Source organism: Cebus imitator, unplaced genomic scaffold (assembly GCF_001604975.1).
Source record: "Cebus imitator isolate Cc_AM_T3 unplaced genomic scaffold, Cebus_imitator-1.0 Scaffold61, whole genome shotgun sequence".
Taxonomy (NCBI): Eukaryota; Metazoa; Chordata; class Mammalia; order Primates; family Cebidae; genus Cebus; species Cebus imitator.
The window spans coordinates 7,329,362-7,342,670 of NW_016107376.1; the positions used below are offsets into that span (position 1 = coordinate 7,329,362).

The 13,309-nt window shown below is 46.4% G+C and overlaps 1 protein-coding gene across 4 annotated transcripts in view; it reads right to left on the reverse strand.

Annotated features, from left to right (window-relative positions):
* Positions 1 to 13,309, reverse strand: part of CAMK1D (calcium/calmodulin dependent protein kinase ID) — a 457,067-nt gene that overhangs the window by 257,821 nt on the left and 185,937 nt on the right. For all 4 annotated transcript variants that reach the window (XM_017529857.2, XM_017529858.2, XM_037739034.1 and 1 more), the window contains exon 2: positions 2,573 to 2,704. In XM_017529857.2, the coding sequence (XP_017385346.1) occupies positions 2,573 to 2,704 (132 nt within the window). The remainder of the gene's footprint in view (positions 1 to 2,572; positions 2,705 to 13,309) is intronic.

Genomic DNA, 13,309 nt, shown 5'->3' on the forward strand with positions numbered 1-13,309 from the left:
AAATGCCCTCTCCCTGGAACTGATTATTTCAGGGAGGCACAGGATGAAGACAATTAAAGCAGACAATCCGTGCCATCAACACGGCTGGCTCACAAAGCCTACATCCATGGCCTCTGCTCGCGAGAACGAAAAATAACGCTAAAAAATGAAACTGACTTCCTCCGCTTTTGTACTTCTAAGCCCCTAACGGAGTCACACAAAAATACAGTCACCACCCTCGATCCATCAGCAGGCAGCCCCTGTGCCCAGCATCAAACCTTTGGGAAGCTCTGGGCCCACCCAGAATTCCATCTACAATGTTAAATAACTATAATGTGTCTGCAACTTAATGTCACCAGCAAGTAACTTCTTCTCCAAGCACCGATTTCATATTGGAAAATGAGCAATTTAAATAAATGTCTCATTACCATCATGTTTTCCTGCTAGATGCTAATGTACTTAATTTGTTTTACCAGATTCTCTTCCATACAATCATTTCCTGCAGTCCTGCTCAGGACAATCTGAAACTCACGGGCTTCCTAACAGACAACCCAGAGAACCTAGAAACAACCAAACTACCAAACAAATAAGCAAAACCCTTTCGCTACAAAGTTATGGAGACCTATTTGTTCTCAATCATTTATCATGTATGCTGTAGCTTCTTCCGGGAGTTACGCAAAGGTCAGAAGGGCACAGACTGTCCTGGCCCTCTCAGCGGTGCTGGGTTTGTATGAATGATGGCTGATCATCGTTCAGTGGGCACTCCTAGTCCCACTAAGAGAGGAGTGGGCGAGATGGTTTATTCAGAAAGAATGTGAGGAGCGTGACATTTTGTGTTGAGGCCTCAGCAGGCTTATTCTCATTCTGCTTTGCTTATCTATACAGAGATTCTTGCTATGTGCTGATTCCAAACCCCAACAATTTCAAGGACATTTTGAATATCTTTTATTAATAGCAACTCTTAAAAATTTCCATAGCAGACTGCTCAGACACGCTCCAAACAGGCAAAATCAGGTGCCATATAAGGGCCTGTTCCCCCAAACCTTGTGAGATTATGGGGCAATGGCTTCATCATGACAGTGTATGGAACAGTGTGGACACCACACTCACTAAACAGCATCGTGGGGTGGATCCAGCCACGTCGGAATGGTTCTGAGACCCAGGCACCATAGCTCATGCCTGAAATTCCAGCAATTTGAGAGGCTACAGTGGGAGGACTGCTTGAGGCCAGGAGTTCAAGTCCAGCCTGGGCAACACAGACAGCCTCGCATCTCTAAAAATACTTTTTAAGCTAGCTAGGCATGATAGTGTGTGCTTATAGTCCCAGCTACTCAGGAGGCAGAGGTGGGAAGATCACTTGGGCCCAGGAGTTGAGGCTGCAGTGAGCCAAGATTGTACCACTGCACTCTAGACTGGCCAACAGAGCAAGACCCTGACTGGAGGAAAAAAAGAAAAAATAAATGGTTCTGTGTGCACCATTATACAAGAGGAGACTTTTCTTATATTTATGCTCCCCGTGTGTAATAGAAATAAATGCAAATGTTGGCCGGGCACAGTGGCTCAAACCTATAATCCCAGCACTTTGGCAGGCCAAGGCGGGTGGATCACCTGAGGTCAAGAGTTCAAGAGCAGCCTGGCCAACATGGTGAAATCTCGTCTCTACAAAAATACAAAAATTAGCCAAGCATGATGGTGGGTGCCTGTAATCCCAGCTACTCGGGAGGCTGAGGCAGGAAAACCACTTGAATCTGGGAGGTGGAGGTTGCAGTGAGCCAAGATCATGCCATTGCACTCCAGCCTGAGTGACAGAGCGAGACTCCATCTCAAAAAAAAAAAGGGAAATAAATGAAATAAATGAAAATATTTTTTTATTTCTATTACACATGGCGAGCAAAAATAAAACTCAACAAAAAAATGAAGCACTGAAACAGTGAACTCTATGCAGCCTGCTGGGTGCCAGGTACCACGTGTGCAGCAGAGAATGGGAAAAACCATCAGAACATGTGGAAATAACACTGGCCAGGTTGGTATTCCAGGCTCTGCCACATACGAGCTACAAGGCTTTGAATCCACGACTTTATTTTGTGAGCCTCATCACCTGATTATAAATAAAACAGCAACAGCAGCAGCACTTGTAACGGTGGCGACAGCAGAGACCTTTACTGAGCACTTACTATGTGGCAATTGCTGCAGTGAGCACTTCACAAAAACTTAGTAAGCAGCATCTCACCAAATCCTTAGAACACCCTGCCAGGGAGACACCGGGAACTCCACTTTACAGAGGAGACTCAGGGCTCCGTAACCAGCCTAAGGTCACTCGGCTACCGTGAGTGGCAGGGTCTCAGTTCACAAGCAAGTCTGCCTTCACAAGTTGTGCTCTTTGGAGCTAGAACTACTTCCAACCACAGCCGTGCATGTTATAAGACACGAGAGATCTACAGAAAAAGTGCTTTGAAATGTGGTTATCATTTGCAGAGCCCACGTCCTCTGGGGGCCCCTCTGTTCATGGGGAAACCTGCCTCCGGGGCAGGCCTCCCACAGGACACACGGGCCAGGAGGTGGGGAGTAGAGGATGGCCACCCCCAGCACTTACTTTCTCAAGACGGCTATCTCATTCTCTATGCTGCTTTCCTTGCCCTTCAGCGCCTTCTTAGGGATACACTTCACGGCAAAGAGCTTGCCAGTTGCCTTCTCTTCGGCTAAAACCACTTCGGAAAAGGCCCCGCTGTGAACAAAGAAGGGAAAAAGAACGCTTAGACGCAGGAGTCTGGTTTCACAATAGCTCCTCACCCCACCACCAAAGTCTGAGTAAACAATAATGACTGCACAACTGCAAGCACTACCGTTACTTTTATCCAGCACGGCTCCTGCCACACCACGCAGCTTGTATCCTTTTTCTTGAGACGGACTCTCTCTGTGTCGACAGGCTGGAGGGCAGTAGCGCGATCTCGGCTCACTGCAACCTCCACCTCCCAGGTTCAAGTGATTCTCCTGCCTCAGCTTCCTGAGGAGCTGGGATTACAGGTGCCCATCACCACACCTGGCTAATTTTTGTATTTTCAGTAGAGACAGGGTTTCACCATGTTGCCCAGGCTAGTCTCAAACTCCTGACCTCAAGTGATCCACCTGCTCGGCCCCCCAAAGTGCTGGGATTATAGGTGTAAGCCACTACGTCTGGCCACTTTATTTCTATTATTATTACACAGTAATGTATAATGAAATAATTCTACAACTTGCCACCATGTAGAATCAGTGGAGCCCTGAGCTTGTTTTCCTGCTACTAGTCGGTCCCATCTGGGGTGATGGGAGACAGTGACAGATCATCAGGCATTAGATTCTCATAAGGATCGTGCAGCCTAGATCCCTGGCGTGCCCAGTTCACAGTAGGGCTCATGTTCCTATGAGGATGTAATACCATCACTGATCTGACAGGAGGCGGGGCTTAGGTGGTAACTAGAGCAGGAGGCGGAGCTTAGGTGGTAACTAGAGCAGGAGGCGGAGCTTAGGCGGTACCTGGGCAGAGTGGCTGTAAGCACAGATGAAGCTTTGCTTGCTTACCTGCTGCTCACCTGCTGCCTTGCGGCAAAGTTCCTTTCAGGCCACATACCCTACAGACATCAGTCGACGGCCCAGGGGTTGGGGACCCCTACTTTAGTCACTGTCAAAGAGATTCCTGAACCGGGAGAAACCCCTCCTCCGCCTCACACCTGAATCACTTGTTACCCGCCTGAGAGCAGGGCACACTGTCACAATCCAAGGGTAGGTAAATGCATGTATTAAACATCCTTTCCAGTGAGCGGAATTCACTTTCACTCAGTGCAATTAACTTCAGGACGGTGTTCCCCCCGGCACCTGGATGCCCAAGGGAGAAGTCTGCCTAGCTTCAAGGTCTGTTTTTAATTATACAAACCCAAGGAGCAGAACATAGTCATTCCCCAAAATATCCCAGACGAAAAATGTCAGAAGCAGGATCTTCTGCCCAAATCCACCAATTAATTATTCACCTGTAGGATTCTCCCCTCAAGATACTACGTTCCACAAGCCAAACCTTCTAGAACCTTCCAGAACAATCATTAAAAATAAACACATAAAGATCCACCACAGGTTAATCATGGAGGGATATACGTAGTCAGGCATTCCAGTGACACTGGCCATGGCCAGTGGCTTTTGTCCAGGAAACCCAAATGGCAATGGCCCCAGACACGGCCTCTGAGCCACGCACCATCCCTCCCCACCCACCTCTAAGCCAGGGGGAGATGGGTGGCCACACCTCACAGAGGTCTTAGGTGGGCCAAGACACTGAACAAGGAGGTATGTGTTCCCGCTCACTACCCTCTGGGAGGCGGAACAAGAACTACATTAGAGTATGAGAAAAATCCCTGGAGAAAGACCAAGGTTCAAGCACCATACTGGTTTTATATCAGATACTCCATTCATTCATTTGTTCGTTCATTCGTTTGGTTTCCCTGTTGGCTACTTGACTCCTTAATGCTGATATACCCCAACAGTCCTGAGTTTGTTGGATTTACTAAGTCCATTTTCCAGAAGGCGGAAAAGCCCTTTGGCAGCAGTGATCGCGGCCACAGGCTTGGGCTAGGAACCACAATCAGGCCCCTCTCCTCCTGGGCTGCCCCTTGCTCCACCCTCCATCCATAGCTACTCCTTCCTTTACACAATCCCTGCAATCAGAAACAGCCATGGCCCGAGACACCCTGCTCAATAGGACCCTTGGGAGCCTGTAAGAGAAAAGCGCTTCCTTGCCTGGAGGAAACAGTGAGAAGTGAGGGTGCCACAGGACTCAGCCCCTGAAGGACAAGAGACTGGGGAGGGGACCGAGGGGTCTCCTCAGAGCCAGCGCTGCCACGGCAGGAAGCTGACAACATGGCGAGGCAGTGGTGCCTGTGGAGGGAGAGTCTTTCTGCCATTTTCCCTGGTTGGGTGGTGATGAACTATGTGGCCCCCTTTGGGGAAGGCAGGACAGTGGCACAGAGGTACATCAAGAGAGTCATGTGCTAAACAGCCCAGGCTTGACACCACATGACCATCTCCACCAGAAGATCCTGAGTAGAATCATGGAACAAAGTTTCCAGTCCCATTCTTTCCGAATCCAGTTCAGCCCGCAACTCCATGCCTAGGTCTAGACCCAGAAGGGAAAGTGGGAGCGTGAACAGGTGCATGGACAGCCACGTTCACAGCAGCATTGTCCACAACAGCCACAAGGTGGCAACAATCCTTGCATCCTCTGGTGGACAAATGGATAGATAAAATGTGGTCTACACATCTAACAGAACAGCCACAAAAAGCAATGGAATTCTGACCCATGCCAGAACATGGATGAACTCTGAGGACATTATGCTAAAGGAAATAAACCAAATACAAAGAGACAAATACCACCAGGCACGGTGCTTACGCCTGTAATCCCAGCACTTTGGGAGGCTGAGGCAGGTAGATCACAAGGTCACGAGTTCAAGACCAGCCTGGCCAATATAGTGAAACCCCATCTCTACTAAAAATACAAAAGTTAGCCGGGCATAATCATGGGCACCTGTAGTCCCAGCTACTCAAGAAGCTGAGGCAGGAGAATCGCTTGAACCTGGGAGGTGGAGTTTGCAGTGAGCCAAGATTGAGCCACTGCATTCCACCCTAGGCAACAGAGCGAGACTCCGTCACACACACACACACACACACACACACACACACACACACACAAAATAACAACACCACATGATTCTACCTATAGGAGGTGTCCAAAGTCGTCAAATTCATAGAGGCAGAAAGTAGAACTGTGGTTGCAGGGACTAGGGGGAAAAGGTGATGGGAAGTCCTGTTTAATGGGGAATTTCAGTTTGGGAAGATGAAAATGATCTGGAGGCCGGGTATGGTGGCTCACACCTGTAATCCCAACACTTTGGGAGGCCAAGGAAGGCAGATCACTTGAGGTCAGGAGTTCGAGACCCACCTGGCCAATATGGTGAAAGCGTGTCTTTACTAAAAATATGAAAATTAGCAGCATGTGATGGCACATGTCTGTAGTCCCAGCAACTCTAGAGGCTGAGGTGGGAGGACTGCTTGAGGCCAGGAGGCAGAAGTTGCAATGAGCCAAGATCGTGCCTATGCACCCCAGCCTGGGTGACAGAGCAAGATTCCATCTCAAAAAAAAAAGGTGCTGGAGAGGGATGGGGGTGATGGTTGCACAACAATGTGACTGTACTTGATGCCACCAAACTGTACACTTTAAAAGGGTTAAAATAGGCCAGGTGCACTGGCTCATGCCTATAATCCCAGCACTTTGGGAGGCTGAGGTGGGAGGGTCACTTGATTCCAGGAGTTTGAGACCAGCCTGGGCAACAAAGTGAAACCCTGTCTCTATAAAAAATTTAAAAATTAGACAAGCATGGTGGTGTACACCTGTCGTCCCAGCTACTTGGGAGGCTAAGGTAGGAGGATCACTTGGGCCCAGGAGGTCAAGCCTGCAGGGATCCACGTTCACAGCATTGTACTCCAGCCTGGGCCACAGAGCAAGACCTTGTCTCAGAAAGAAAAGAAAGAAAGAAAAAAGCTTAAAATGGTAAAATATATATTTTACTACAATAAAAAGATAAACATAAAAGTTTGCTTACTTCTAATCAATGACATTGCCTGAGGATGGACACACTGGAAGAACTAGATAAAGCTTTTCACTCAATTCCTCCCTAAAGGAAAAAGAAATTATATCACCTCCAGGGTGCCAGCTGGTGTGAGCGACTTGATATTTACAGAGGACTCTGGCATATGTCAGTGAATCCAGTCCTTACAGCAACCCCACGAAGCAGACACGGAGTTACTGTCATCTCCATTCTACAGATGAGGACACTGAGTCCTGTCACACAAGTGGTAAGGGGCAGAAAATAAAACTCAGTTTCCTATCGCCTCTGAGGTCCTTTCTCAATGCGTTATGCTGGGCTGATACCTGTGGCTACCAGGGCGTGTGCCTGGCAAGCGCCACGGGCGACAGGGATGGAGGGGTGAGGAGACCGTGGGGTCGGATGAGCGGCCAACACTCTGAGCCCGCATATCCGCCTGCTTCATCATTTAGCCAAACAATGTGTATTGACCCGCTTGAAGCTTTCCAAAGACAAAGTTCTCTGGTCTTCTTAAGGGATGTAAGATTACCATAAATTGTTACTGTTCCCACAATAAATGGAAATCACGTGAAGACACTTCCCCTGTTCCAGGAAAGCTAATTAGAAACATCAAACACAAAGCTCATGAATGAACAGCCTGAGCACTTTCGATGTAATTACGTAACACACAGGTGTGTGGGGGCGGGGGGAGGGATGGAGGGAGGAAGGGGGGGTGTCCGGGTGACAAGGAAAATGATCTGAAAACTATAAAGACTTCCCACAACCCAAGAACATAAATTCCAAGGAACAAAAGCAGGGACAGAGTGACAAAGTGTTGTTTGTTCATTTGCTTGTTTGTTTGTTTTGGGGGCGGAGTCTCGCTCTGTCGCCAGGCTGGAGTGCAGTGCTGTGATCTCAGCTCACTGTAACCTGGTTCACGCAATTCTCCTGCCTCAGCCTCCTGAGTAGCTGGAATTATAGGCATGGCCATTACACCCAGCTAATTTTTATATTTTCAGTAGAGACGGGGTTTCACCACATTGGCCAGGCCCTGAATTCGTGATCCGCCCACCTCAGCCTCCCAAAGTCCTGAGATTACAGGCATGAGCCATCATGCCCGGTCAACAAAGTTTTAAAAATACAAAGAGGTCAAAGCAGGTTGCACTCTATCGGCTATAAAACACAAGCACTGTGCATTTCAAACTGCACAGTGGAGCACTCCAGCCAGACTGAATCACACGGGCATCTTGAAATTGTCGTCAGGACAGCTTGCACTGGCCTGGAGCCCGTGCCCCACTCTTCTCTGCAGTCCGCCTTCTTCCTCCACCACCACTTGACTGGAACCTCGTGGGCTGGGCTCCAGGGGTCTCCCAGCTGCTAAACCCAACGGCTTCCTCTCACGCCTCGTCCTACTGGTTTCTGCCTTGACCACCTTCCTGAAACTCTTTGCTTCTTGGTTCCACAGCATAGTTCTCTCCTTCTGCATTTCCTCTCCATCTCTTCTTCCCTTCAAACATCCACGGTCCCCCAAGGTTTCATCTGCAAGCCTTCATTCTTCCTAGTGTGTATCCTCCCATGGAAATCTGAGCTGTTTCCATAGCCTCAGCCCCCTCTGGCCCTTTGATGAACTCCTAACCTGCATCCACATTTTAATCTCTCTCACGTGCAAATCTCACCTCCTCTACCCACAAGGGCCCTTCCCAGCCTCTCAAGAGCACCGTAACCAAAGTGAAACACAGTTACCTCCACCCCAAAACTTCTCCCTCTCATTTCTACCAATCCAGTAACGCAGCCTGGAAACCTGTCTACTTCACTGCCCTCTCTGTCATTTCCCTCACCAAGTATGTTCAGGTCTTCCACTGACGAGACTCTCAAATGCCCGCCTGTTCCTCCACCCCTTCAGTGCTGCTCTGGTTTACATCCTCCTTATCTCGCTTCTCCAATACGTCCACAACCCCTTCCTGGTCCCATAGCCCCCAGCGAGCCTACTGCTACCTGCTATCTTCTATCTGTTATTGATATTACTTTTCTGGAATAAGATTTCATGATGTCATTACCCTACTTAAATCTTTGAGGTTTCGTGTCTATGGGATCAAGTTCAAATCCCTTTGCAAGTTACCCATGGCATTCAAAGCCTTTCTAAACCTGACCCCAACTTTGCAGGCTCATCCGTCACTCCAGCACAAACACTCCCCACCATACACATGTTACCTCAACCCAACCACACCACTCAACTGGCAGTTTCCCAAATGCATCATGACCTTTCATACCACTGGCCTTTGTTCAAGTTCTGCCCACCCCCTCCTTCCTTAAATCTCATTCATTCCTTTTTCTTTCTGCTTGGCAAAATTCCATGTTGTTTTTCAAAGGCCCAGGTGGTATACTTCCTCCTTTTTCTTTCTTTTTTTTTTGGTGAGACGGAGTCTCCCTCTGTCACCCGTGCTGGAGTGCGGTGGCATGATCTCAGCTCACTGCAACCCCGGCCTGTGGGGTTCAAGCGATTCTCCTGCCTCAGCCTCCTAAGTTGCTGAGACTACAGGCGCACATCACCATGCCCAGCTAGTTCTTTTGTATTTTTAGTAGAGATGGGTTTTCACCATGTTGGCCAGGCTGGTCTCGAACTCCGGACCTCAGTTGATCCACCCGCTTTGTCCTCTTATTTCCTCCTCTTTTAAGGTTTTCTCAATTCTTCTCACCCAGACAGAATGAAGCTCTCATTCTGAAAAATGTGACTTAAACATACATTACCTATCCCATGTACACATTCCATTACAGTCCTTAACATGCTTCCTATATGACAGCAGGAGATGCATGTATTCTGTGTCTCCAGACCTAATGATACTTGCACCAACTTGTGCTCAAGACACTTTTGATGATCACCATTATGGGGGGCTCTCCTCTGATTCCTCATCAGCCTCTCCACCCTTCTCCTGTGCTGCAGATCTGTAAAGTAAGTAACGTACCCTAATGACCTTCCACTCAACACTAGTACTACCCACTCAACACCAGTGCTATCCACTCAACACTAGTACTATCCACTCAACACCAGTACTTTCCACTCAACACTAGTACTATCCACTCAACATCAGTACTATCCACTCAACACTAATGCTATCCACTCAACACTAGTACTAGAAAACAGTACCATCTCTCCTCCTCCGTAATATGTTTCTCTAAGTTTCTATGCAAGCCTGTGCAGAAATAATCTCAAAGGTTTCTTCTGAGGCATAAAAATTCTTTGAGTCCTTCCTGATTTACTTTAAAACATGCACTTACGTGCCTGAATGCTTAAGTAATATTATACAGTTGAATAATCCTGAGCTCACTGTTTGTTTTGACTGCTAAGTCTTAAATTTGTTAATTTATGATATTTTCTCCCTATAAACCTTCATCCTTGTTAAATAAGTAAAATTTGGTAAAAAGAAACAGCAGATTTTTATACAGATGAAAGGACTTTAAAAATGCACAATTCTGAGAGAAACAAAAATTCCAGTGTTTCAAAAATTGCATTTTTTTCAAGTTGTGACATTTATTTGAATGATAAAGAAAGCCATTATTCTATTTAAAAAAACACCAAATTCTATCAAAAAGGAATCCCTGTCATAAATTACTGGAAAGGTCAAATAAAAATTTAATCTTGAAATGCTAAATGTTTTCTGCACCTGATGACAGGCAGTACAAATTATAAAAGTTGAATCCTTCCTCCTTTTCCCCACATTTCAAAGAAAAGCAAATCATTACCCACAGGCAGCTCATCCTGATTACAAGCCAGGTGCCTGGGAGGAAATAATCTTTTCAGAGCTGAATTTCCAAGACTAAAGGAAACCATTCCATTTTCGGTAATGATGAAAGAATGCTAAATGACTGCTTAGGCTTTTAACTTCATAAATGATGGCTCTGGGAAAAAAGGCTGTTTTGCTTTGCTTTGTCTAGTCAGTTTCAATGGACTGTGGTGTTACGTGGTTGGCTCTCCATGCTGTAAGATGTATACCCAGTCCTCTCTGTGTGAAATGATCTCAGGTCCAAGTAACCAGCGAGTGGCAGGGCAAAGAAAGAAATGAGCCTGGGCTCTGGGAATGCCTTTCTACCTGAGTTCCCTGAAAAAGCAACACAAAATCATGTGCCCTAAGGTTGCCTTGGCTAAAAACAGACATTTAAGGGCTTTTGAAGTGGGTTCTCACCCTTCTCCTGTGCTCTAGATAGACACGTACCTACCAGTAGTTAAAAAATTCAGTCATTCTGAGCATCTTGATTCTAGACCTTCAGCTTACACAGGCTCCAGAACTCAGATCCAAGTCACGCCCAGAGATACATTGGCTAACGCCCTCCTCACTACCAATTATCACAATAAAAATCAGAAACGAGAATCTGTTTCTATCCCAGTTTCTCATCATCTTTTCCCATTTCTAATACTTTTAATCTTTAACCTAAGGTTGTCAACAATAAGCAGACAACAGCCGGGCGCAGTGGCTGACACCTGCAATCCCAGCACCTTGGGAGGCCAAGGTGGGTAGATTACATGAGGTCAGGAGTTTGAGACCAGCCTGGCCACCATGGCAAAATCTATCTCTACTGAAAAAATACAAAAATTAGCTGGGCATGGTGGTGGGTGCCTGTAATCCCAGCAACTTGGGAGGCTGAGAAAGGAGAATCACTTGAATCCAGAAGGAAGAGGTTGCAGTGACCCAAGATCATGCCACTGCACTCCAGCCTTGGTGACAGAGCAAAACTCCATCTCAAAAAAAAAAAGAAAGAAAAAAAAGGGCTGGGTGTGGTAGCTCACGCCTGTAATCCCAGCATTTTGGGAAGCTGAGGTGGGAGGATCACTTGAGGTCAGGCACCTTGCCAACATGGTGAAACCCTGCCTCTACTAAAAATACAAAAATGGGCCAGGTGTGGTGGCACACAGCTGTAGTCCCAGCTACTAGGGAGGCTGAGGCAGGAGAATTGCTTGAACCCAGGAGGTGGAGGTTGCAGTGAGCCGAGATCACACTGCTATACTCTAGCCTGGGCAACAGAGCGAGACTCCATCTCAAAAATAAAAAATAAATAAGTGCACATCATTTTAAAATAAATTATTTTCTCATACAAGAGCAATTTAATCACAAAATGGTCAAAAATGTACCCTCCGAACAACCTGCTGTGACTTGTACATTTTTGGTGCTCCAAACTGTTAGTCAAATGGAATTGATGAAACCTGAAAAAGACTCCTCTGACTTTTAGCAAGAATCAGGAATTCAGGAGCTGTCTTTTTGATTCATGACAGTTCACTAAACCAACCACTCGGTAAAATTACATCCATCCCAAATTAGACCAAGAAATAATCAGATGGAGCTAAAACGATCTGCCCTATTAGCTTAGTGTAGCTATTATTGGCTCTTTGCCTCGCTATGCTTTTTCGTCATTCTACATACAAATCAGACTGACTGTGTTAGTAACTTTATTAACAGCATCGCTTTCAGCCTATTGCCCTTACCAGACTGTATAACTGGGCCTGCAGTTACTCCAGGCCTCTGACCATAAATTAAAACGTTCTTTTCTACCAAGCATATTATTTTTCCCAGTGTCACGTGAGCAGAATATTAAAGGATGGTTTAAAAACATTGAAAAAGTGGGGTGCCGTGGCTCATGCCTGTAATCCCAGCACTTTGGGAGGCCAAGGCAGGAGGGTCATTTAAGACCAGAAGTTCAAGACCAGCCTGGACAACAGGGTAAAACCCCATCTCTTACCAAAAAAGTTCAAACATTATCCGGGCATGGCAGTGTGTCCCTGGGGTCCCAGTTACTCATGAAGCTGAGGTGAGAGGGTCACTTTGGCCAGGGGGCTGAGGCTACCGTGGGCCGTGACCGTACCACTGCACTCCAGCCTGGGTAACAGCGTGACCCTGTCTCAAAAAAAGGAAAGCATGAGAAAAAAAAAAATAGCAAAAAATGAAGTCAGTGATACTTGGCTTGGGGCCATCTAGGAAACAGGCAGGTGCCTTTTAGACCTATTTTTCCAGAACAGAATCACTTCTTAAAATGGAAAAACCTGTTTGCTAACCCTAACCCTTACAGACCCCAGAGACTCCGAATAGATCAAAACAGCCGTGAATTCAATGGTCTCTGTGTCTACGCAACTCTCCGGGCAGAAACCAGGCCATTTTAGAAGTGATGTTAACTCCTTCTGATAGAATCTTCAGCTAAAAATCTTCACTAGATCACACACCACTAATGACATTCTGTAGTGCTAATTCAGCACTCCGACCTATGAAAAGCCAGGCCCAATCTGGAAAATCAAGTCCTGCCGAGCAAACACAGCAAAAAGACTTGCTTCCACATGCTTAGAGAACAGTGTGAGAAAATGGATATCCAATTTACATACAATGTCTATTCATTAAAATGTATCTTTTAAAACCCTCCACTTGACAATTGCATAGTAAGCCATATGTTCATTTATGCTAATACTTAAGCTAAAAGTATTAAAATTCTATTTTTTTTTTTTTTTTAGAGACGGGGTTTCCCATATTGGTCAGGCTGGTCTCAAACATCTGACCTCAGGTGATCCACCCGCCTTGGCCTCCCAAAGTGCTGCGATTACAGGCATGAGCCGCCGCACCTGGCCCCTAAAATTCTATTTCTTAAAAAAAAAAATCTATAACTCAGCTTCCTATTAACTAAGACCAGTGCCTGACCAACTAGTTCAAATTAGAAACATACCCTTAACTTAATTAAGTAGATGTTTAGGA